Genomic DNA, 26,535 nt, shown 5'->3' with positions numbered 1-26,535 from the left:
CCCAGTCTCCAGAAGGGGACACTGTGCTAAGTGTGAGTGTAAATTGAAATTGTCAATTTTGGGACCTCATGCAGCGTTTTGGTCTTGTGTGCGTGTTTTTTTGCAGCCTCTGAAGGTGCCGCAGGGGTTACTAGGAGGAAGCCACTGACACAGAAGTAGCTCAGAGGGAAAGAAAAGCCAGTTTACATCTGAAGAGGCGATGTGACCAGGTCAGTGACAGGACGGAGCCTCGATCTGATTGGAGTGCGGAGCTGGAGCCCCTTGTGAAGGCTGATGGTACCTTGGCATCATCTCGCAGAAACCATCGTCCAATATGAAGTAAAAGAGGCCACATCACGCTATCATTTAGTGCCGTCAGAAAACTTACCCTCTGTCTTCTATTTGACTTTTTTTCTTGTGACATACAATTAAAATAGGAAACATTCTGTCCTGCGTCGTCGGTGCCGCAGCCAGAGCTGTCACTCACCCGTAGGTACAGTTTGGATGGCACAGGTGGCACATGCGATTGGCGTCAGCAAACTTCCAGACCAGGGTGTTGTTTTCTCCCATGATGCCCGCGGGGCAGGTCTTGACGCAGTGAGGGCCGTCGATGTAGTGGGCACACTGTACACAGCTGTCTGGTCCCTACACCAAGAAGGAGAGAGACATTTATATAGGTTTCTTTCTCTTTCGGAACTGAAGTAACTTTTTTTTTTTTTTAATATTTTTATTTATTTCTAGAAGAGAGAGAGAGAACGTGAGCAGGGGAGGGTCAGAGAGAGAGGGAGTCACAGACTGAAACAGGCTCCAGGCTCTGAGCTGGCAGTCAGCACAGAGCCCGACGCGGGGCTCGAACCACGAACCGCGAGATCATGACCTGAGCGAAAGTCAGACGCTTAACCTACTAAGCCACCCAGGCGCCCCTGAAGTAACTTTTTATTTATAATACCTGAAGTGAAAAAAAGTCAAACAACAGACGTTCTTAAAGCGGAAACACAACAAGCTCGTCTGTGACTGCCACCGCTAACACCGTTAACCTGACCACTGTTCCCAGCCTACCGTGAAAGCTTCCTGACTTCAAGTGCATTTGCGATACGACAACAGAAAAGAAACTATACGCTTCATGAGAGGCTACTTAACAGATTGTGGGCAAGTTTCTTTGTCCAAACAATCTTGATGAGTCTACCCGTACGTTTACATCTCCATCGCTCAGATGGCATTGTTTGCATATCATATCTGAACTTAAGGTAACAGCTCTGTGGGAAGCCAGGCTTGCTAAGGAAGACTGAGGAACGCCCACATCTGTGTTTCTCCAGAGACAAGTAGGCGGCAGGCAGGACAGTGGAGGGTGCATAACTGACTGTGTACCATGTGTATTTGATTCTGTTTGCCAAGTTCCGAGTGTTTTTTTTTTTAAATGGGCTTAAGTGATTTAAAAAAATTTTTTTAATGTTTTTATTTATTTCTGAGAGAGAGAGACAGCACGAGCAAGGAAGGGTCAGAGAGAGAGAGAGAGAGAGATACAGAATCCGAAGCAGGCTCCAGGCTCTGAGCTAGCTGTCAGCACAGAGCCCGATGCGGGGCTCGAATCCATGAAACGTGAGATCATGACCTGAGCCGACGCTTAACCGACTGAGCCACCCAGGCGTCCCCGGAGTGTTCTTAAAAAACTCATAGTAAGTGAAACCAGATTGCTCGCGTTGTGCCCTGCACACCGCATGAAGGGAGTGAAATACAGCTGGTCACGAAGGATGTGCTCATTGGTGGAATTCTCTGATGTCTCCGTTTTGTCCAAAGACTGAGTGTTCCCTGAACCAGAACAATCAGATGACTCAGTCAGAATCATCAACCGACTTATCTCAGTGATGAAAATCTAACCGAACACCATGTGAACTTATAAACCAATGGTTTACTTTGTGACCTTCCCTAGAAGCAGCCTACACCTCAAAACACAGCCTTCAGCCTGATTCAGAGACAGCTTCTGAAAAATGTTTGCAATCAGTAGATTTAGATATGGCTGTGGAAGCTCAAAGCCACACAGAACTCCTTATAAATAATATTGAGAACGAACAACATTGGGACACTGGTGTGAAGAAGACCTGAATTCTCACTTACACTCTTTATGTAAGTAGAAAGCTGAATTTTGAAAAGTTTTGCTAGGTGTTTCTTTAAAAGAATTTTTTTTTTAACGTTTATTCATTCTTGAGAGACAGAGCGTGAGTGGGGGAGGGGCAGACAGAGAGGAGGAGACACAGAGTCCGAAACAGGCTCCAGGCTCCCAGCTGTCAGCACAGAGCCCGACGCAGGGCTCGAACCATGAACCATGAGATCATGACCTGAGCCAAAGCTGGGCGCTTAACCGACTGAGCCATCCAGGCGCCCTGCTAGGTGTTTCTTTACAAGCTCTTCAAATAACTGTGAATGAATGTTAAGTAAGAATCTGATGGTGCTTGATTAAGATGACAAATCAATGATGACATGGTGACAGATGTCAGAAACAGTGAAAACTGGCTGTCGAGGTACCCAGCCTCCCACAGGCATCCCTGGTTTTTGGTGAAAGAGTAGATGTTATTAGATCCATTGGAGGGTGTTGGACAGAAAGGGTGAGGGCTCCCACAATGTGGGTTGCGTGAGGACGTCAACTCGACCACAGCCTCTTTGGCCCAGCTGTGAGGTCACAAGGCCCCCGTATGGGCATGGCTGGCTGTCTTTGGCAGCCACAGACTGACACTGGCCCATCGCTATGGTTCTGCTGCTGGACAGGTGTGTCCCTTGGATGTGTGAGTGAATTAACATCAAATGTGCTCCTTACTCTTCCTGTGCAGGTGACATTCATGGCCTGGGGCAGGCATTCCGGATGGCACTGTATGCACTCGGAATTCTCCACAAACTCCCTTGGCTCCCTGAGAGGAGAAAGAAAACGGGTCAGTGTCATATCTTTAGAGATACTAATTCAAATCCCTAGCGAGTTATAACCCACTGGAACCGTGTGAAATTCCAGGTGACACAAATCACCTTTCTCAGAAATGCAAAAGAATTTTGGGAAACATTTAACAGTAGGGAATCCAGGATTCTATTGTAATATGATAAACCATTTGTGTTAACTGAATCCTTCATCATTTCTCCCTGAATAAATACACAAACTTCATTTATAAGCAAAACATCTTACCTACATTTTTCTCTAAGGCACAGTTTTTGTCTATTAGGTAAACAAGCTAATAAATGAAAAAAGTAATAGTCCTTAAAGGTGACCTCCCCCCCCCATATCAGATTCATGGATATTTAAATCAAGCTAGAAAGAAATGGTAACTGTAGATTAACTCACAGGAAAAGGAAGGAGAGATATTAAGACTTACTCAATGGTTATTAATAAAACAAAGTACGGAACACAGGTGTGAACAATTGTGCTTGTAATAGTTTTGCTATTCCTCAAAGATGTATGGGTCAACATTAAGATGATGTTTCTAAAAAAATTTTTTTAATGTTTACTTATTTCTGAGAGGGAGAGAGTGCAGGTAGGGGAGGGGCAGAGAGAGGGAGACAGATTCTGAAGCAGACTCCAGGCTATGAGCTGTCAGCACAGAACCCGACACGGGGCTCGAACTCATGAACCGTGAGACCATGACCTGAGCCAAAGTCAGACACTTAACTGACTGAGCCTCCCAGGCACCCCAAGAAGATGATGTTTGATTGAAAAGGCGAAACAGTGTGACAGCTATTAAGACTGAAAGCTGCCTAGTAACCAACTGCAGGTCTTCATGCCCATGAACAAGGAAACACAAGGAGTAATTACACCCCGCAACGTGTTCCTTAAGTCTTTTTTTTTTTTATATTTTAAAAAATATTTTTTAATGCTTTATTTATTTCTAGGAGAGAGAGAGAGAGACAGCGTGAGCAGGGGAGGGTCAGAGAGAGAGGGAGTCACAGACTCTGAAATAGGCTCCAGGCTCTGAGCTGGCAGTCAGCACAGAGCCCGACGCGGGGCTTGAACCCACGAACCGCGAGATTATGACCTAAGCGAAAGTCGGACGCTTAACCGACTAAGCCACCCAGGCGCCCCCGTGTTCCTTATGTCTTAAGTTTTTCCTTATGTCATCAATTAAACCAAATGCGCCCAATTGTTTGCTTGTTTGTTTTTTCCTTCCCTTCTTCTCTGGGTCAAAATGCCTGCTGGAGAAGCCAGCGTTGCAAACTGAGCAAGTGCTGCCAGACACCAGGGTTCCCGAACCGAAAGGCATGGGCACCAATAACATGGTTCCCTCTCCCTTTAAAAATGTGGAAAACATAAGATTCATATCTATTCATAGCAGTAAGGATTGCACTCAGATTCCTTCCTTGTTGAAACAACACTGTCAATTATCCACAGGACTCTGTTAGGTTACTCAGCTTCTCTGCTAAAGGATTCCTACAGAATTAGACTTAGTCTTCTCACCCTGATCCTCAATATTTCTCTTTTTTCATGTATATTTATTTTCAGAGAGAGAGAGAGAGAGAGAGTGCACGCAAGCGAACTAGTTGGGGAGGGGCACAGAGAGAAGGGGACAGAGGATCTGAAGTGGGCTCTGTGCGTATAGCAGCAAGCCCCAAGTGGGGCTTGAACTCACGAACTGTGAGATCATGACCTGAGTCCTGAGCCGAAGTCAGATGTTTAACCAACCGGGCACCCAGGAGCCCCTGAGTATTTCTGAATCCATGCTGTGGCCCAAGACCTGACTGAAATAAGAAGGAAGGCTTCCTTTAGCCACCTGTAATTCCTACGGCTTGTCTCGCTCACAAAATGTCCCTTTTCTTTAAATTAAAAAGAAAAAAAGCCTCTGCTTCTCTCTATCCTTATATTTTACTTTCCTATTAATTTATTTTTAGTCATTATTTGTAGTCATTTGTGGTCAAAGCTTTACATCAATATCAAGATTCCCATAGATTCAAGAGACTGTACTTTTAACCGAGTACAAATAAATCCAACAAAGTTTATATGATTGTTTATTTCATGGGGCGCCTGGGGGGCTCAGTCGGTTGAGCGTCTAACTTCAGCTCAGGTTGTGATCTCACAGTTTGTGGGTTTGAGCCCCGTGTCGGGCTCTGTGCTGACATCTCAGAGCCTGAAGCCTGATTTGGATTCTGTGTCTCCCTCTCTCTCTGATCCTCCCCTGCTCATGCTGTCTCTATCGCTCTCTCAAAAATAAATAAAACATTTTAAAAAACTGTATGATTGTTTATTTCTTTGCCCATGGCTATATTTCAAGTTATTTGCACTGTTTGTTATTTCTTGAACATAAAACAAAATTTAACCAGGAAATACACTTTGTATTACTATATTTTGATCCTGCAGGAAGCGTGTCCTGCAAAGAAAAGTCTAAGTGGCTGTGGTCTTGGCCACATGAACCACTTACGACTTTTCCATTTGTCTTGGGAACTTTGTGTGGCTTTGAAAAATATCAGATATTTCCCAAACTGAGACTCTATAAATGAGTGGATTGGATTAAGTAAATGCAAAGTGTTTGTTCATTTCCTTTTGTGGCTAACAGCTGTCAACAAACAAACAAAAACAAGGGGAAAAGTATCAAAGTGAACAGCGGTAAATCGATCATAATCGTCTTATTTTTTATCAAAACAAAGGGGCTAAAAAGTAACCTTACCCCTCCAGAACATTGCACTTCTCCACACATTCCTTGCCACGGGTGACGTTTTGGCAGGACACACAGTCTTTCGGCTCCGGGCCCCAGCAGCCCTCCGATGAGCATAATGGATGACAGACGTGGCCTATGGCCTCTGAGAAGACAGAGTGAGCCACACGGAGTCAGCTAGGACAATGACTAGCGGGGCCAGTTGAGGCAGCACCTATAAATGGGGTGCTGGGTTCTCTGTGACCTTGAGCTGCACAGACATGCTGCGGGGCGGGGGGCGGGGGGGAGGCTGCAACAAGCGGTAACACAAAATGGGCTTCTAGAGGCCAACTGCAAGTTCCCTTTTCCTGACTGGGAGTCAAGGGTTCCTGGCCTGGACCTGGAGAACATTTCGCTGATGAGTGTCATAGCTGACGGGGACACGGGGAAGGTTTATGGTTTCTTGCTGTGTGCCGGGCACCGTGTCAAGAATTTTATATACAGAATGTCATTTCATTCTCTCACTAGCAGTGGGAATCACTGCTGTCTCCATTTCATGGATGAGGAAGCCAAAGCCTAAAGATATTAAGTACATTGATCAAGGTCTGGAAGCTAAGAAGGGCTAGAGGCAGGATTTGAACTCAGATCTGGTCCTCCCAGTGATGAGGGTCTCAGTAAAACACAATGCCCATGACTTGGTTTCAAACGCGGCCTGTGGCTCTAAAATCAGACGAGGAAATGTCACTGTAAAATGCCCATTCTATCTGCATGCGTGTTGCTAGCTAGAATCATTAGAGGCTGAAATGAGTGGGGAGAAATCTATGGCTAAAAGGTAAAATAATTAATGCTAAATTTAGCTCTGTACATTACACATAATTGACAGCTTAAACCTCAAGGCAAATTCATCCTATGAAATGTGAATGATCTGGAAACAATTCCAATGAACTTCCCATGATGACTTCACATTATAGGACTATATAGATTTCTGTTAATTTGCTTCTTTAGGAATAAAAAATGTTAGTTAAAATGTTTGGGAATCTTCTAGATTAACATAAATGACCCATGTGAACCATCTCCATGATCAACCAAAGTGATTACTTACTGCAGCTTTTTTCATCCTTGTTGTTTATAATTTTGGTTTTCTGACTTGAAGTCCCAAACAGTTTTTTCCAGTGTATTGTGTTTGCATAGCACAATTTGTGGTTTCCTGAAATGATCACATCTCCATCACTTATCTCCTTGAGGGAGCGTAATCCCAAGGATGATATGTCCAGGCCGACAACCGCAAGAGAAAACTGACCACTACAGTGGAGGGAAGAAAAATGACATTGTGAAAAATGAGGGAAAAATCATATCACTAAAAGCTTTATTTCCATTTTCTTCTGGACCACCTTATATTTACTACAAACCTCCTCCCAGTGATTGTAAATCTTATGGCAGGAACTCTGTATTGCAACTTTTGAAAATGACAGATTTTTTTTAAGCTCCTCCAGGGAAAAGCTAGTTCTTTGTTCATTTACTATCTTTAACCCCAGTGGAATACTGAAGGTGACCAAATGTTAACGTCCTTATTTTATTTACTAAGTTTTTTGGGTTTTTTTTGTTTTTTTGGCCTGGGAACTGAAAGGCATCTTCTTTTTTTTTAATGTTTATTTATTTATTTTGAGAGACAGAACAATGGCATAACAGAGAGAGAGAGAGAGGGACAGAGAGATAGAGAGGGACAGAGAGAGAGAGAATGCACAGGGGAGGAGCAGAGAGAGAGGGAGAGAGAGAATCCCAAGCAGGCGCCACACTGTTAGCATGGAGCCTGATGCAGGGCGTGAACTAACAAACTGTGAGATCATGACCTGAGTCGATCAAGAGTTGGACACTTAATGGACAGAGCCACTCAGTTGCCCTGAGACCATGTTCTGACCCCTCAAATATTCAAATACACTTCAAAAATCATAGGTTCATTTTTTCCATCCACCCACCTACTCATTCATTTATTCATCTACTCACCCATCTATCACTCCACTTGTCTATCTACTTATCTAGGCATGCATGCTTCCATCCTCTATTTTTCCACCTATCTATCCACTTCTCTATCTATCCATCCACCCATCCATCCTATCATCTATGCATCCACCCATCCATCCATCCATCTAGCCACTCATCTATCCACTCATTCATGGATTCATCCAACCATCCATCCACTCATCTATCCATCAATCCATCCATTGGCCACCCATCCGTATACTGAACAAACATCTGAACCACCCAAGTCTGTGCTAGAACTCTATAAGGCTATCAACATGTTTTCATCAAGTGACTGGATAAAAGTAATTCCGACTAAAAGGAGGGAAATCCTGAACCACCAGGAGGAACAGGAAGGTGAGAAAGCACCCGATGGGTGCTGAGAACCAGGAGCTACTGCAGGAGCAGAAATCTGGAGGCCAGGAGGCTTGGGCAAGGGGTCTGGGGAGGGTGGAGGAGGCCAGAGCACAGAAGACCTGGGACCCCCTGAGCTTGGTTGTTGTCTGCAAATGACGGGGGACCACAGGAAAGAGAGTTGCATTTTCAGGAAGCTCACTGGACACCAGGACAGGGAATGGACCAGCTAAGGCAGCACTGAAACAGGAGACATCAGGCAGGAGATGACAAAAGTTGAATGTGGAGACCTCTCCTCTCCTTGTTTCTCTTTCTCTCCTGACCCTTTCTTCCTTCTCCCTTCCCACAACCTAGCTCCAGTGGAGAGCAAGGAGCCCTGTGTTGAAGATCTGTAGCTCTACTGTTCAGGAATTCTCTCTCAACATGTGCCCACGGAAGCCTAGGGACAAAGCCGGTGTCTTCCTTGCAGGGCAGACTGGGCTCTGATTAGCTATACCTGGAGCCAGCGATCACCCTGCCCTGGTAGGGATTGTGTATCCCTGGACTTCCCATTAAATGTGAAAAGGTAAAAAAGTAATTCTAATTTTGCGTAAATTCCTAAACCCAAGCCAAGTGGTACTTGCCAGTCACTCAAGAAAACTGATCTAAATCTCTTGTCTCTGTAGGAATCCTGGGCAAAAGAAGTGTTCTCGAGAACTCAGAACAAAGGGGTCTTACTGGGAAGCAATGGTTAGTGTCAAAGACGCACACCCAAGAATGTTTTTACAAAGCGGTATATATTTTATGGGTACTGTATTTCTCATTTTCTTTAATACATTTTTAAACGTTCATTTCTTTTGAGAGAGAGAAAGAGAGAGTGCACATGAGTGGGGGCGGGGGGGGGGGGAGAGAGAATCTTGTCAGGGCAAAGCCTGTGACACGAGGCTCGAACTCACGATCTGTGAGATCATGACCTGAGGCAAAATCAAGAGTAGGACACTTAACCAGACTGAGCCACCCAGGCGTCCCAGGATTTTCTTTAATATTGAATGATATTATGCAGTCATTTTAAGGGACAATTAATGAGGAATAGTTCTCAGCATCAGACTGTTTCTAAGGCAGGTCTGACAAAGAAATTCTCAAAGTCTTTCTCACCGCAAACTCGTTATGACTCTTAACTAAATTCAAGATGCTTCTATGGGAGTATATCACTGTCAGAGTTGGAAAAGTGGAAACCCTGAACAAATCATTTATTAACAAGTCTGCCAGCCCCCTCTGATGGGGTGCGCTCATAAGGACATATCATCTCAGTGCCCTTCTTACCAAAACATGAATGAGCTCCATGAAATCATGAGAAAACATTGGCCCTTCTACAAAAGACTTGACCAGGACTTTTAAAAACTGTCGAGGCCATAAATGAGAAGATGATACTCAGGAACTGTTACAGATGGGAGGGGACTAAGGAGACACAGCCACTAAGTGCAGTGTGGGGTCCTGGACCGCACACTGACATGTGGCGTTCACGGGCAAGCTGGTGACACAGGTGTCACAGACCACAGATGTCTGGTGGTGGAGTCACAGCGCTGTGCCGATGCCAATGTCTTCCTTTTCCTCTCGTGCCATGCTTAGGTGAGATGTGAACAACGGGGCAAGGGGCCTGGGGGACAGATGGCAGCTCTCTGTAGGATCTCTGTAACGGCTATATAAGCCTAATTTCAAATATTCTGTAGGTCTTATTGAAAAGAAAACTGTTTTTAAATCTACCAGGCTTTGGCTTGGGTCAACTTACTGTTGCTTTGTTCTTCCACGTATGATTTCTAGGTTCTCAAAAGCGTGGAGGTCAGTCCTGTTTTCAGGCCAGGCCTGAATCAGCAAAAACCCTACAGAGGCAGAAGGAAGGCTCAGACACGCACCAGCATATACAGTTCTTTTTAATGAGACATGTTAGGATTCTTGAGAGACTGGATTAGGAGCCACAAAGGTGAACATCTGATTGGATTCGGTTTCTCATCTTTACCCTGCCCACGAGGAGGTGCAAGCTGAGGCACAACTGTGGGCATCCTGCCCTCCCATGGAATCCCCCGTCCCTTCCTGCCTCTCTCCCACCACCCACCACCCCCACGGGCTGTCCCATGGTGCCGCGGCCCCGGCAGCCTTGCTGGGCTCTGATGACCCAAACTGGCTCCTTGATGACAACTGCCATGTCTTGAGCTGTTATTACACAGAAAGAGATTCACAGATTTTCCTTACTTTATTCCAAACTTCCAAACAATCTTAATATTTAAGTCGAATTATTCCCTTTTTAGGGATGAAGGCAGCTGAGCTCTGATGGCAGTCACGAACCCAATGCTTGCCGGTGGCCGTGCAGGGACGTGGAGTCCTGTCTGTGAGGCCTGAGAGCCTGTGCTCATCCCTCAGCACTCTGCCCTTCTTTTCCCTACCCGTGACAGTCACTGGGCCATCAGGACGGCTGGCCGGGGCCGAGGAGACACAGGGTTAAACATGTTCACGCAAAATCCGGAATGACTCAAGCCTTTGATTAAAGTGTTCACCCCTCGCATGTGAGGGAAATTGCACTTGTGAAAATGACCAAAGAACTCATTAATCATTAGTGGTAGACGTTTGGAAGAGATGTTTTTATGCCGAGAGAGAAGAGAATACATCTACAAGTTCTCTCTATAAAACACCGATTTCCTATTTCTGTTCATGTGATATGTTAGCAGCACACACCTGTTATTTCCTTTACAGTTTTTAGAATATCCAGTTCCTTTGGATCTAGAGGTAGAGTTCGTGTGAAGGAGTCACTGAAAAACAAGCAACGAAATAACTATCGATTAACAATCTCTACCAGCAAACAAAGTGGATTCTGTGTTTCTCTCTACCAATGACTTAATCTGCTACTTACCCTCTAAATGCTACTGGCAGGATATGAAGATCTCCACTGATTGAGGTGCAATTTTTGAAGTGTTTAATATTTGTAGCATTTATGGAGAGTGTGTCTTTAAATTCACCAATCCCAATTCCATTACAAACTGTGAAGAGAAGGGAGATGTTTACTCCACTCACGTATGTTGGATTAAGAGTAGCCAGGGCTCTATAAGCAGAGGGAAGCGGGAAGGGGACAGTAGCCATGAGCCTATCAGCACCATGCCATCATTCATTCGTTCAACAAACATTCACGGAGGCCGGCTGGGCACCGTAACTATGGCGGGGCTTGGAGTTAAGTGGCTGGAGATGGCGGAGAAGGTCCTCATTGCCGTTGCTGCCCTCAACTGGATTTGGGTTCTCCTCCTCACGATTTCCCTCCTGAACTTAGTCTAATTGCTCTTTTTTTTTTTAATGTTTATTTCTTTTTGAGAGAGAGACAGAGACAGAGTGTGAACAGGGGCAGGGGAGGGGCAGAGAGGGAGAGACCTAGAACTCAAAGCAGGCTCCAGGCTCCATGCCTGAACCCACGAACTGCAAGATCATGACCTGAAGTCGGACGCTTAATGGGCTGAGCCACCCAGGCGCCTCTTAGTCTAATTGCTCCTAACTACTCTTGGCTTCCTCTGGTTTGTGTCCTTGGCAATCCACCTGCTGCCGCCAGCACAGCCTCTGCCCGGCATTCCCCTAAAACCCAACACCTTTCCGTTGTTCTAACCTGGCTGCAGCTTTGTTGTCTGTCTTAAAGAAACAATGGGCACAGATTTATTTTTTTTTTTAATTAGAAAGAGTAAGGTGCATTCATTTGAGGATGTTTAAAAATAGAATAAAGGGACTAAAATGACCAGAAGTTCCACTATAGGGTATTTTGAAAAGCGCCCCTTCTGGCTATCCTCCATGGTGATGTCACAACAGATCTGTATTTTTTCTCCACTTATTCTGCTGTGAACATTCCTCAGATCATCTAAATTATTCGTCAAACGTGACTGTTAATGGCTGTCTTCTATTACATCGTGGGGAACACTGTAATAACTCTTATCAGATAAACTGCTTTTTCTTCCCCTGTGTTTACTTGAGCCACATGCTTTGATCTGTGTCCTATTGCTACACCAGAGTCTCAGATGCTCTTTTTCACACTCTGAGCCCATTTATTAATTTATATCCACTTCTAAGTTTCCATCTCAAATGCATCTCCACCCTGCAGCCCGTATTTATCTGTTGTAATTTTCCATCTAGAATTTGCCGAGAAATTTTGGTACCTATCTTCCAGACTTATCTTGACTTTGAAGTACAGTCACTGTTCAGGATAAGGTCCTATCCTGTCCTCCCTTGAACTTCTAGGAGGTGCAGTCAAGCCCCTGCTGTTCCACCTCCGTGCTCTGCTCCACCGGAAGTCTCTTGTTGCAAGGAAACTTCCCACCGGCGACTCTGGTGGCCCAAACCGTCCACTGGGTCTCCAGGCTCACTCTGTGTGCCGGCCTCCTCTCTGTTCTGGGGAGCGGCTCTAAGGACTCCTATGTTGACCAGCTCAGCCAAACCTTCCTGGGCTGCACCCACCTGCATTGTGGGCTTGGGGGTTGGCCAGGCTTCCCGAGGATTCATAGGGTCTGGCTGACAACAGAGAATGAGATGACCATATAAGGACTTGCTATTTCATTACAGGTCTGGCAGAGAATTCCATGCATTTGAGAGAATATTCATTCTCCCTCTCTCTCTGCTTGTGTGTAACAGTGGGGGCAGGGTTCCTTTAATTCCTAAATTCAGAGATAAATTCTGTATTCACCCCTAGACATTCCTGGCACTGCCATCCTTATGCAGGGGCGCTGCCCTATATCTGGAGGGATCTGAAATGGGGATGTGCAGAAAAATAGGTCAGAATAATTACAGGAGAATCAACTGTTTGTGGAACACAAAATGAATGGAGCCAAGCCCACACCACCTCTGACTGTACGAGTCCGTGTGGGACTGACAGTAACCCTCTCTCTCTCCTCGGCGGACTCTTCTCTTTTACTCCCTCTGTGCCAGGCACCGGCCCACACGCTTATTTTGGTCCTTCTGTGCCTCCTCTGCCAACATCCCTTTCCTGAAGCCAGAGGCTACTCTGCCCATCAGGGCACTGACCCGCCTGGCCCACAGGGGTTATAAGACCAGGAAGACATGGACTCGGCTGATGAGCTCATGGGTCTGGCCTGGGACCAAGCTTGCATGGACTTGAAATCTTGGCTGTTAGTCTTAGCTGTTGAAACCTGGGCAAGTCATTTAGACTCTGTTACTCAGCGTCCTCATCTGTGGAATGGGGATCACGATAGCACACACCTCCCAGAGGCGTTGGGAGGATTCAATGCCATGGAGGACACGTGTCAAATGCCTATGGGAGCAAAGAGGGGAGCAATCAGTTTCAACTGAAAAGACAGATGGCTTCACAGGGAAGGCAGCACCTGTGGATAATCGAGGTAAGCAGCTGTGCCCTGCGGTGTCGTCTAGAACACCAAAATAGTGGAATAATCAAAACGAGCGCATAAAGGGAGATCGGCTGAAAAAATTCTGGCGCAGCCACAGAGTAGGGCCTATGCAGCTGTACTGCAGAGTGAAGAAGATTCACACGGACTTATCCGGAGTGATTTCTAGGATTATTAAACTGAAGAAGCAAAGTGCAAAGAGTGTAGACAGTAGCTTTTGGGCAGATGACATGACTGGGACACAGGCATCAACTGGGGAGGCTCCCGCCAGCCACATGTTGAGTTAATCTGAGCACACAAATGAATGACAGGAACGAATGACAAGAAATTGAATAAAGAAGGATTCCACGAGTTTATGTAGGAACTAAAAAAATGTTTTTAAAGAATGCCAACTAATACATGTAGAAGAAATGACAGAAAGGGAAAATCCCTCTTTTATCACCACCAAAAAGTCTTTTCTGGTTCGTCATCATTAGTCATGAAATCACATGGCATCATATGTCACTTGCTGAGAGACGACGAGAGGAAATCGATACGGCTTAGGCAATGCTCCTGCCCCCAAAATACTCCACGTGAAAGCAACCGTAAGAACAGCCAGTGAAGCTAAACGGAGGCGCCTTCTGCAACATACCTGGCCTAGACCTTCACATCAGGTCATGGAAGACAAAAGGAAAGCAAGTGGGGAGGAAAGCGGAACCACCATCATCAATGAATGAAGAAAATGGGGGCAGGATATCTACAGGAAGCCCATGATTGTTGACTGGGGTCTGGCTTAAAGAGCAGCTAAAAATGACTTAATTGGGACAGAACGGGGAAGTCTGAACTTGCTAGGAAAGAGTACTGAGTCGACGTTAAACAATCCTGAGTGTGAATCTGCCCTTCCTTACTTAGGAGAATGGCCCCCTTTGTAAGAAAATATGCTGACAGATGTAGGGGTGAAGTGTTACGATACCTATAATCGTCCTATAGATCAGAAAACAATTTCACCCGTGCGTGCACACATACACATATGCACACACACATCCACACAAATATGGAGACAGTGAAAGCCGTGGGGCAAAACACTAACCAGTGGTGAACTCCTATATGGGTGTTCACTGCACTATACTTGCAATATTTCTGGGGTTCGAAAATTTTTACAAAAATGATAAAGTAAAGGTCAAAGTGGGAGTACATTGGCATTGAGGATTCTCCGAGAATATGGCACAATATGATGGAACAAATTTCCGAGCTTGAAGAAAGAGATTTCCTCAAATCTCTTCTGAGTCTGATGCCGAGGGGGTCTGGCAGGGGTAGAGCGAGAAACCCCTGCTTCTTGACCAGGGAGAAAGCCTTGGCTCCACACTGTGCAGGCCTCTTACCTTTGCGGCAAGGCCCCTCACACTTTTTACACTTGCGGACGCCATCTTCCTCCACCTCGTAGCTGTCAGAACTGCAGGCACGGACACACGAACCGTGGTCTGTCACCACGTAGTTACCTGGGGAGAGACCAGGAAAGGAAGGTGGTGAAAGCAGCACCAGGTGTTTCTAGGCCTCACACAATTGTCTCCTGTCCTCCTACAAAGGGGCTGGTGAAAGAGGCCTCTCACCCTCTGCTTTTATTTACCTTAAGGACAAAGAATGAAAGGTCGCAAACAGAAAAGGAATGGCGTTCAAGAGTTTTGAACAGCTTATCCAGCCGCAGTACAGAGAGAGAGATTTCAGCACGGCAGGAGACGGACGTGTCAGGTAGAGCCTGGTGTCTGCTCACAAGTTTAGAAACATCTCTTCACAGCTCATTTTTCTGAACGTTCTACCTTCAGGACCTATGGTTAAAGCTTGAATACTTATTAAAAACTAAGTGACCTTGACCAAAGCCCGCTCTCCCACAGAAGCTGCCCCATTTGCGGATGCAGGTAAATCATGTGGCCGACATGCTCCCCTCTGCGGTCTTGTCCGGCCTGACAGCCTTCCCTCTGCTGGGGGCTGGTACCACCAGCTGGTGCTACATCGAGCCAGGCACAAAGCCTCCCCTCACATTGACTTAATTCATTTACATTAACATTAACACAAATATTAATGTGTTTCTGGAGCAAAATAGGTGTTCTTATTTTGTCGTCCCCCAGTATGTCCTCACACAGATTTCCTGGACATTTGTAATTTTTCTTTCTGTAAGTTGTCTGCTTTTCTGCCAAGTTCTGTTTTCCTGTGGATTTAAATTTTTTTTTAATGTTTATTTTTGAAAGAGAGAGAGAAGGAGTGCCAGCAGGGGAAAAGCAGAGACAGAGGGAGACACAAAATCCAAAGCAGACTCCAGGCTCTGAGCTGTCAGCACAGAGCCTGACACGGGGCTCGAACTCACCGACCATGAGATCATGACCTGAGCCAAAGTCGGATGCTTAACCGACTGAGCCACCCAGGCGCCCCTGTTTTCCTATGGACTTTCAAACTCTACCTAGTAATCTCTCATTCAGAGATAATACCTGTGTCATAACTGTGGCAATTTTTTGAAATGCTAGTCAGTTAGCCCCAGTATAGCGGTGTACTGTTCAACTTGTGTGTTATTTTTTTCTGTATAGAATTTAAAAGCTCTCATGATCACAAATCTGGTAGGGCAATGGTCCCCCTCATAATGGTGCCTACGATTTTTTTCTCTTAGTTAATTTCCCCCTCCCAGAAATTAGGAATGGTTTCTAAAGCTCTTTAATTAGATGAGTCTACACTTTCTCTATTAGGACATAATTCACATCGCCATTTCCCTGAACACTATAGCCATCTGTAAAGGGCAAATGCAAATAAGCAAAACCCAATCCAAAACAATGAAAACAAAACCAATCAACACACAAAGTCCCTCCTGTGCAGTGTCAGAACCCCTAAGAAGCCCCATTTTGACTGGGATTTTAACCACTGAAGAAGGCGGGTCATGTGACACACTCTCTAACGTTGGTCTGCTGGGGACAAGAGCTAAGCAGTGAAATGGCCCAAGGGCTGTGGGTGTGTGCCAATCAGACAACTGAATATTTGGGACTGCTTCAGCCGGACCTCGGTCCCAGGGTGTGTTTCTTGTCCTGGTCACCATGGACACGAAAACTGACCCCGGTGAACAGGGCACCAGCCATCGCCTGTCACCGACGGCAGTGTTGGGACACTTTCCTATACAGTTGGACAGGCCTGTGGTCGCCTGCCTGACAGCGAGGCAAACCTATGGACAAAAAGATGACCCGAGACAGAGGGACTCAAGGATTCCAGTAGGAGACAAAACAGGACACGGATGCCCGATAACTGAAAGGGTTTTGCATGTGATGAACTCACGGGGGCATTTCTTCACGCAGGTGGCGCCGAAGCTGTATTTCCCCTCTGGGTTGACGTCCATCTGGTAGGTGGTGGGGTTGTAAAGCATGAGAGGCGGGCAGGTGTCCTTGCACGTGGCTTCATCCCGGAACTTGCGGCAGACCTGTTGACAGGAGGGACATGCACTTGGTCAAGCTGGCAAGGATGCTCACACCGTGTCGTCTGTGCAGAAAGCTCAGGTTACAGTTCTTTGTTTTTTTAATCTGTGTGTGTGTTTTTATTTTTTTTTAATTTCTGGGGGAGAGAGAGATAGCATGAGCAGGGGAGGGTCAGAGAGAGAGGGAGACACAGAATCCGAAGCAGGCTCCAGGCTCCGAGCTGTCAGCACAGAGCCTGACGCAGGGCTTGAACTCATAAAACATGAGATCATGTCCTGAGCCGAAGTCAGACGCTTAAGCAACTGAGCCACCCAGGCACCCCAGGTTACAGTTCTTAATGTCCAGGAATTTGATTAGAGCAAACACAAAAGCAAAAGCAAAAACAAAACAAAAAACCAAAAAACCAGCAAAGTACTTTCAGTAGAGTCAGAAAGACCTTTCTCTTAAAAGTATGACTTTTCTTACACTGTCTGAGCTGTGACAATTTATGGTTTATGATGGAAAAAAATACATCTTTATTAATTACAAAAGGATGAAAGAGTTCACATACTAGAGTGATCGCTATGGAGTGAAGTTATTTTTAAGTTCAATTGACATTGGGTTTCCCTTATATAGAACACTTGAGGATATGATTTAAACATTTATTTTTTAATTTTTATTTGGGGGCGGGGGCAGGGGGAAGAGGGAGATGGAGAATCTCAAGCAGACCCCATGCCCAGCGCGGAGCCTGGATGATATATTTTAGAACTTAATGCCAAATTGCAGATAACCTGGAAATCTGGCCATGTGTAGCAACATGGATGGACCTTGAGGGTGTTACGCTGAGCGAAATAAGTCAGGCAAACAAGGACAAATACCATATGTTTGCTCGTATAGGAGGATTAGGAGGAACTTAACGGAGGACCAAGGGGAGAAGAAGGGGGGAAATAGTGGGGGAGGGGGAGAGAGACAAACCATGAGAGACTCTTGAATGCTGAGAACAAACTGAGGACTGATGGGGGTGGGGGAGGGGAGGGGGGAGATGGGCATGAAAGAGAGCACTTGTGGGGGTGAGCACTGGATGTTGTATGGAAACCAACTTGACAATAAACTATTTGTAAAAATAAAAAAAAAGAAAAGAAAGAAAAACAAATTGCAGATAACCTTGATGAGGAAGGGTCCCATGCAGAGGGGAGCAGATCATATACGGTCATGGACCTGAGATCTGCCTGCCATCTCCCTTCCAGGGGCACATCAGAACCAGCCCAGACCATCCAAGTCAAAATCCCGGCCAGGTCCAGCCTCTGGCCTTTAAAAATCCTTCCTTCCCTTAAACTGGAGACTTCCGGATTCCACCCCCTGCCTGAGCCCACGAAGGTGTCGTCCGTCGCACTCGGTGCTGCCTCCGGACTCCCGTCTGCCAGCCCTCATGTCCCAGGGCTCCCGTGGTGCCCACAGTTGAGGTACCACCTACATGTGGTGCCCACAATCCTCTGGGGCAACAAGGCATTTGCTAGAGCTTTGTAGTATCAGTGACAAAAGTGACTGCTTCAAAACCCCACGTCGGGGAGGGGGGCGGTGGGCAGAGGCTCTGAGCTGCAGTGGGAAGAGCAGAGGGACTCGGTCAGAAGATCCAAATATAGCTCCAAGCCGTGCTGAGATTTGTGGGGCTCTGGATGTGTCTCGTAACATCTCTGTATATAGGTCAGGGCCTTGCGAAATCGGCTCCATAGGTTTATACTGAGACCCACAGGGAACAGAAAAGAGTGTGAGAACAGTGCTGCTGGCCACAATAAACGTCAACCCTAGACAGCTCGTATTTACTCTGATGCCCCTTCTATGCCCGGGTCCCGGTTATGCATGCCACATGCACTGTGGCATTTAAATCACCTAACAGGTGGGTACTTGCTATTCATCGTTGTCAGGTGAGGAAGCCGAGGCACAGAGGGGTCATATAATTTGCCTGAAGTCACAAGGTAGGTGGTGAAGGCAGGGGGGTTGGATACAAGATGCTGGGGTCGGGCTAGGGGAGGGGAGGGCCTTACCAGGCAGTCGCTCTCACGGGGCCCTGTGCAGCCGGCGGCACACTGGTTATGGCAGCAGTCGCTGGGGGACCTGCCGCGACAGCGCCCTGAACACTGCTGGGCGCAGATGATTTTGGTCACTGAAAAGGAGCACAAGTCACCTGTGAGCCGAAGAGCCAGGGAAGGGTCATTTCTCAGGAACCTTGCAGAGCGCTGGCCGACAGCAGATGAAAAAGTGAACCAGGTGGTAAATGTAGTGATTCCCCAGCTTGTTCGAGTTCCCAAACATTTACATTCTGCCTAATAACACTGAATTATGACCTTTCTTTATTGCACCTCTGTTTTCTACTTATTTTTAATCACTTAGGAGAATTAACCACATCAGGTCTAGACTTCTGGACCTGCTTGATAATTACATGCTAGTTACACTGGAGATGCTGGATGATACCGAAAGCATACCAAATAACAGAAATGCCTGCCAGAAAGTAGGGCTTAAAAGGACAAAACCATCACATTACAAACTGAAGGGCAGACCATGAACTTTTAAGGTAACAGGTCCCCAGATTCCTTGGCCATCCGTGCTCCTAAGCTAGGATCCTGCAAAAAAAAATCCTCCAGAGAAGATTGTTCCTGCTTCTGGGTAGGCGGGCCCCCCAGAAAGAGAAAATAAGAAGTGTTGTGACACTCAGGTAACACGGACCAGTGCTCTGTTCCCAGAAAATTCTGCCAAACGTATTGCTCAGAGAGAGTGGCTGGGTGTGCGTGGCTGGCTTTCACTCACTTATGACAGGCGGGAGTGCCCCAAGGAGCCCACGCTGGATTACCCGCATGCAGGGAGATTTGCAAGAATGTCGTTCCCATAACCGCACATCTCGCCTTACTGCTTTTAGGAGTCTTCAAAGGGAAAACACATACAGTCCGCTAAGTATAAGGGGGGAAATGTGGGCACATATTTATCTGAAATTCTGTTTGCTGACTTACATTTCTGGCAATTCTCCTTTCCCGGACCCCAGCAACTTCCATTGGGACAGCCTGGATCACACTTTTGGCCTAAAATGCAAAGGTAATAGTTAAATTTGTATCTCAGAGGAAGCAAACAGGCTGATGACAATCTGCTCAAGCCGCTGAGCAACGTGATGCTCTAGAAACAAGGAACGGCTTTCAAATGTCTTATTCTGGTTTGTAAGGTGATTCAAAAGACTTTCACAAGAAAAAGAGAAGACGAGCCATGTTCTGCTTTTATTTACATTTCAGCTGTAGGAACAGAGGCAGAGAGTAATTATTGACTTGTCACGGGCCATGAAGACTGGGATTCAAATTAATTCGGTGGTCCAGTTTCCCATATGAGTTTAGGCTTGGAGAATTTTCCAGCTTCTCCCATGATGCCAAGGGGGTCTAATCTGGTGGGGCTAGTATGCACCCACTACATTCTCACTACGTCAGTTTCGAGTGACTGGGGGGGAGGGGGGTGGATCAGCGATCCTGGGGGTGAAAGGGTCCTGCAAATAAAGACTAGACCCCAAGCCAGACAGAGGCTCCAAATGCTGCACAAAGGGTCAAATGTTCACAATGTATATCACCTTGCTGATTAGCAAAACCTCCACTATTGATTTGTAAGCTACTGTCTGGAAGTATTTGCAGTTGATCCATCAGTTTTTGCAGTTTTTATAAACGATCAACTACAAATTATAGCCACAGAGGCTTTTAATCTCATTGGTTGTGTTTTGCTTTTATTAGCACGGAGATACCTGAAGACGAAAGCTGTATCTCTACCTGTATACAGAGAACAGGGTGGCCTTTGTTAAAACAAAGGTCAGCCATGAAAGTACCTTCCATTGCAAAGGCAAGTAACCTAAAGGAGGTCATATGTGTCCCAACGTCTTCTGCAGTCAGGGAGAATTTAGGTCCTGGCAGAATATGGATTTCAAATGGAAGAGCTAACGATTTCCCAAGTTACTATGGAATCAAGACACCTTTTTAATGAGACTGACCATCTTTACAATCACCCCAGTAATGAAAGGCACCAATGAAATGCCCACACTCTTTAAAATCATGAGAGATGCCAAGGCCAATCCCCAATGTACAGTATGGACTGTGCATTGTGAAGAAGAGAAAGACAAAGAGACAGAGACAGAGACAGAGATAGAAAGAAAGAGTGGAAAGAACAGAAGTACACAGAAACGTTAAGAGTGTTTGCGTCTCTATAGCGATACGTTATTTTTACTTTTTACCCTATACTGCTTATACTTCTCAAATTTCTATTATAAGCATGCAATAGGTTTATAAATCAAAAATATTTAAAATAAAAATGCTTAATGGCATCTTCCTGTAACAGAGAAAACATCTCTACCAACCAATGAATCAAGGTTTGCCTATAATTCTATTATCAACTCCCGTGACAAAAAAAAAAAAGAAAGAAAAAGAGAGAGAGAGAGAGAAAAGAAAAAATAGAGGTACATTATATAACATATGGGCAATAGAAAAAAGCAAAAGGAAGAAATGAGAATCATCCAGAAGTAATCTATACATATGAGTATACACACACACACACACACACGTATACACACATATAAGAATTGATGTCACACATTTGAGAAACTTAACAGAAGACCATGGGGGAAGGGAAGGGGAAAAATAGTTTCAAACAAAGAGGGAGAGAGGCAAACCATAAGAGACTCTTAAATAGAACAAACTGAGGGTTGATGGGGGAGGGGTGGAGGAGAGGGGAAAATGGACAATGGGCATTGAGGGGGGCACTTGTTGGGATGAACACCGGGTGTTGTATGTAAGCAATGAATCATGGGGATCTACTCCCTAAGCCAAGAGCACACTGTATATACACTGTATGTTAGGCAACTTGACAATAAGTTATATTAAAAAAAATTGATGTCACACTATACACTGTAGCATGACTTTTAAAAAGCTAATAAAATGTTATGACAATTCTTCCATGTCTTTATTTAAAGCATTTATTTAAGCATGATTTTTGCTGGCATGGCTGTACCATAATGTCTTTAACCAAGCTCTTATTTTTAGATCTCTAAGTTGTTTCCAAAATCCATTATAAATAAGGCTGCAAGGAATACTTTTGTACAAAAATATTTTTCTATAGCCTATAATTTTCATTCCCCTTATTGTGTTTTTCTTATAACTCCTAGACATGAAGTTCATAGGTTGGGGGGGGTGCATACTTTAAAGGTTTAATACATATTGCCAAAATTCTATCCTTGACCATGTTTTATTAATTTATATGCCCACAAGAAGAGTATGAGAATTTCTGCTTCTCCACACCCCTCCTGATCTGGGTATCTAAAAATCAAAAGGAACCCAAATCTTTAGCAAAGGCAAAAATGATGCTTCTTTATTTTATTTTGACCTTTTAAAAATTACAGTAAGAAATAACTTCTTTATTTCTTGGCCATCTTGTGGGGGGGGGTACAAACTGTGCATGTCTTTGGCCCCCCTTTTTATTATTGGGAGGTTCACCTTTTTCTTGGGATTCCTAAGACTACTTTATACAGTTTTCTTATCAAGAATATTAGCCCTTTTCAAGTCAAGCAGATGATCCACAATATTTTCTTGTTTGTCATTAATATTTTTTCCATGGAAAGTTTATGGTATCTGACTGGCTTTTCTCCAACTTGATATTACACACAGTCATGTTTATGCTTCCTTCTAGCACTTACCTATATATTCAGTAATTTATTACATATAATATGATTCAGAATTGATATGAGTGTACAAAGTGGATGATGGATTTATTTCGGTTTCCTCTTAAGTAAATCCACCTGATGTAACTTCAATTGCCAAACCACATCAACAATCACATAATGTGGGGGCACCCTGGAGAACCTTTCTGAATCTCAAATCCATCATCCATAAAATACTTTAATCACCTTATGAGATTTGGGGGATAAAAATTTAATGAGACAAGTTCTCAGAAGGCATGTGTGGCCTGAAAGTCACCGGCAAAGGGCAGGCCCCTGAGCTTGTCACTGGTTGGGGAATTAATGAGGACGGCAGGGGAATGGTGTTTCCTTCTTTTTTTTTTAATCATTATAGTTCTATCGCTTTGGTATTTTCTCCTTAATAGTTAAATCATTCTGGAACAATTTATTGTAGACGATGTAGATAATGGATTCTTCCCTTATTTGCTTAAAATGTCATTTCTTTATGGACATTTAATTTAGCACAGTTTATTCTTACTCTTTCTCTTACATATTGGTGGCTTATTCTTACATGCCTATTCTTAACCGAATATCATATCAGATTGCAGTTTGTAGCTTTGTCATATCTGAATCTTGTTATTGCATGCACCTATCATTCTTCCTTCCCAACACTTTCTTCAGGGTCTTTCCCATGGTCTTGGCGTGATGAGGGCACATGCGCCCTTTGGGCTGTCTGACCTTATGGATATCACAGCCTTCCTGTGTCAGTGTTTGTTTTTGGTATTGTTATAAATGTGCACAACTTAACCTCCTCACTGTCCATCAGATAGCTGCGGAAAGGTTAGCTGTTATGTGATGGATAATACAAAATTTTGTGTCATAAGATACAGTTTTCAGTTTCTTGCAAACGCAGCAGGGGCCAAGCTGAGTCTGTGTAGGAATAATCTATTTATAAAACAAAGGGGCTCAAAACCCACGTTCACAGCAGCATTATTCTTAATTATCATACACAGAAGTAACGCAAGAACTCACCAACTAATGCATGGAGGACAAAGCATGTACACGCAATGGAATATTATTCAATCATAGAAAGAGAAGAGGTTCTGACGTATGCCACAACATGGAGGAAACTTGTGGATGTTATGACAAGTGATAGAAGCCAGTCAAGTACTCTGACTCCGCTTGTACGAGATCCCTAGAACAGCCACGCTCACAGGGATGGGAAGTAGCATGGTGGCTGCCAGGGGCTGGGGGCCGGGACAGGGAGTTAGTGTTTAATGGGGACAGAGTGTCAGTTTCATGAGATGAAAAGAGTCTTTGAAGAATGGAGGGTGGTGATGATCACACCACGGTGTGAATGTACTTAATACCGGTGAACTGTACACTTGAAAGTGGTTGAGATGGTAAATTTTATGTTAAAGTATTTCACCACAATAAACAAACAAACAAATCAGTAAGATTAAATGAAATCCCCACCAACGGGCTCCAGTCAGTTTTGAAGATCCATGTGCCCTCCAAAGTCTTTGAGACCAAAGAAAACAAAAGCAACAACCAAAAAACCCCAAACAAAAACACACATCCACTGCACAGTTCAGGGAAACAGAGAAGCAGGAAATGGTGACGGCTTCTTATTTTAAAGGACTGAAAGATGAGGGAGATCAGAAAGGGGGATGCTAAGCGGAGCTTGGTAACCGTAGGCAAGTGTCTGCAGTTTCCCACACAGCACTGCCAGGGGGCCAGGTGGTGCCGCCTTGACCTACAGCCTGGCCCCCTGGCAGCCTCTCCCTGGCACGGGCGCTTTACTGATGAACGGCAGGGACTAGGTCATGGGCATTAGGGGGAATATGGACAAACTCCTGCCCTGTGTGCTGTGCCCAACCTCGCCTGGGGCTCCGTGTAGGAGGGTGGAGGTCACAGCATCGCTTGGAGGCTCAGCCGCAAGTCAGAAGCACACAGAAGTCTGGCTTGGCTCCTCCTGCGAGGATGTGGGAAGCCCACGTGCCAGGACTCATGGCCACACGAGGGCTCAGCTGTCCCAGTCGGGGGGAGGGGGTGATGTGCAGAAACAGACTGTCCCTCTGTCTTAAATAAGTCCTCTCCTCGTGGGCAGATCAATTGTTCACTAGTTACTTGGGGTTGAGATTAACGTGACTTAAACATCGACCCTTTCCGTCACTCCCTCCCGCCCCACCCCAACACGCTACGGCTCTGTCCCAGCACCGGAGCTACATGCAGGGGGACGTGCCTATAGAACACTTACAGGTGCCCATGTGAGTCTGGAAGTCCAACGACATGTTGCTTATGAAATCGCTGTCCACGATATCTCGCCACTGGATGGTCTCCACGTTGCAGAGGACAGGGTTGTTGCTAAACCGCACGGCGCCCTGCAGGATTTCTGTGCGAGCAAAGAGCCTCAGTTAGCCATCTGCTCCCACAAAGTGCATATGCATTTCTCCACATTTCGAGTCCTGCCAAACCAATGCCGGTATGCAAATGAGACTCCCTACAGAGCTTTGGTGGGGGCAGCTGAAAAACGAGTCCATGACAGTGCCTTGGAGGAATTAGGTCCCCCCTGCCCCCGCCCCAAAATGGGCCTTTGATCAACAATCGGAATTCAGAACTATGGGGAGGAGGAAGGAAGCTGTACGATGATGTGAAGGGGCCAGGTACTCGGCTAGGTGATTTAAACATTCTCTTTAAAATATTTTTAATGTTTATTTATTTATTTAGAGAGACAGAGAGAGACAGAGCATGAATGGGGAGGAGCCGAGAGAGAGGGAGACACAGAACTGAAGCAGGCTTCAGGCTCTGAGCTGTCAGCACAGAGCCCGATGCGGGGCTCGAACCCACAAACCGTGAGATCATGACCTGAGCTAAAGTCGGACACTTAATCAGCTGAGCTACCCATGCGCTGCTAAACACATTCTCCTCATTAATCTTTGCAGTGGTCCCAGGTCTCTCTGTAAGTTTAGATCCGTAAATCATGCCCAGCACCCCTCCCCAGCACCCCTCTGCCAGGAAATGGCTCTGGATCTGCCATCTGCACGAAGTACCACCGTGGAAAAGGAAGGGGGCCCCCGAGGAAGAGCTCTGCGGCTGCTGGAAAGAAGGGAATTCCCCAGAGCAGCCAGGAGCGGACCACGGAGGAGCACGGAGGGAGGCCACAGCTGGCTCTCTCCAGCCAGGAGACCGCAGCAAACGTGCACCCATGAGGTCAGCGGGCATTTTCTTCGGCGGATGGTGGGGAACAAAGGAATCGCAGAAGGAAGGCTGGGAGGTCCAGAGGGCCAAAGCTGTGGAGCTTTGGGTATAAAGTCAGAGACAGCAGCAGGGCCATGCAGAGAGAACATTTGGATGAGAGGTCAGAACTGGAAACACACACTGGGGGCATCAAAGCCGCGGTGACAATCGGGACAACAGACCAAGGTGGCAGGAAAGAGAGCGTGATGGAAGGTCACGGTGGGGCCGTGCAGAGCACCCACCATCTGCCATCACAAGGAGTAAAAGGAAGGCAGCAAAGGTACCAGGCGATTCAGGTGCCCCCACCTGCTAGCTTAGCGAGAACGAGGTGGGCAGTCTGGAGACGGTCATTCCTTTGTTTTTACTTTCAGTATTTCATGATTATATACCTGGCGGTGGGCACCAAGCTAATTATAAATAACAGTACTTACACTAAAAAATTCACAATCATTACCTAATAACATTAACTGATCTGCATTTATACAACCCCATGCCAACAGCAGAAATAATACCAACAACAGAAATAATTTCTAAGTGCTTTCTCTATGGTAATCCGCTTAATTTTCTCAACGCCTGTAGGAAGTGTGTTACCATCGCCATCCACATTTGTCAGGAGGAAACTGAGACACAGAGGCTCTGCTCCGGGGGCATCTGGCTGGTGAGTGATGGAGCCAGGGGCTGGAACCCAGACAGCTTGGCTCCAGGGTCCACGCTCTTAACCACATCAGCCAGTCACCACGAGATAGCACGAGGCCAGGCAGGCAGATTGAGGCACGCCGAATGCACACACTCTTTAGCCAAATGTGTAAATAGCGCAAATTAGTATTAGCGTAAACACAGACGGGGTGCGTGGGCGTTCAGAGCAGCTGACGTGGCGG

General features: G+C 45.7%; 1 protein-coding gene across 3 annotated transcripts in view; it reads right to left on the bottom strand.

Moving 5' to 3' along the window:
- Positions 1-26,535, bottom strand: part of EGFR (epidermal growth factor receptor) — a 158,675-nt gene that overhangs the window by 35,490 nt on the left and 96,650 nt on the right. For 2 of the 3 annotated variants that reach the window (XM_077765782.1, XM_077765783.1), the window contains exons 3-14: positions 24,678-24,812; positions 19,731-19,799; positions 18,771-18,889; positions 16,610-16,751; positions 14,680-14,796; positions 10,840-10,966; positions 10,665-10,738; positions 9,724-9,814; positions 6,685-6,884; positions 5,616-5,748; positions 2,792-2,882; positions 467-624 (exon numbers count right to left, since the gene is read on the bottom strand). In XM_077765782.1, coding sequence (XP_077621908.1) covers positions 467-624; positions 2,792-2,882; positions 5,616-5,748; positions 6,685-6,884; positions 9,724-9,814; positions 10,665-10,738; positions 10,840-10,966; positions 14,680-14,796; positions 16,610-16,751; positions 18,771-18,889; positions 19,731-19,799; positions 24,678-24,812 — 1,456 coding nt within the window. Of the gene's footprint in view, positions 1-462; positions 625-2,791; positions 2,883-5,615; positions 5,749-6,684; positions 6,885-9,723; positions 9,815-10,664; positions 10,739-10,839; positions 10,967-14,679; positions 14,797-16,609; positions 16,752-18,770; positions 18,890-19,730; positions 19,800-24,677; positions 24,813-26,535 lie in introns of those variants that run through there. The other variant, XM_077765785.1, reaches the window with a different exon arrangement.

This window comes from Crocuta crocuta, unplaced genomic scaffold (genome assembly GCF_008692635.1).
Source record: "Crocuta crocuta isolate KB4526 unplaced genomic scaffold, BGI_CrCroc_1.0 scaffold751, whole genome shotgun sequence".
NCBI classification, from domain to species: domain Eukaryota; kingdom Metazoa; phylum Chordata; class Mammalia; order Carnivora; family Hyaenidae; genus Crocuta; species Crocuta crocuta.
The sequence above is the reverse complement of the archived record's forward strand: the minus strand, read 5'-3'. Positions and strand labels throughout refer to the sequence as shown.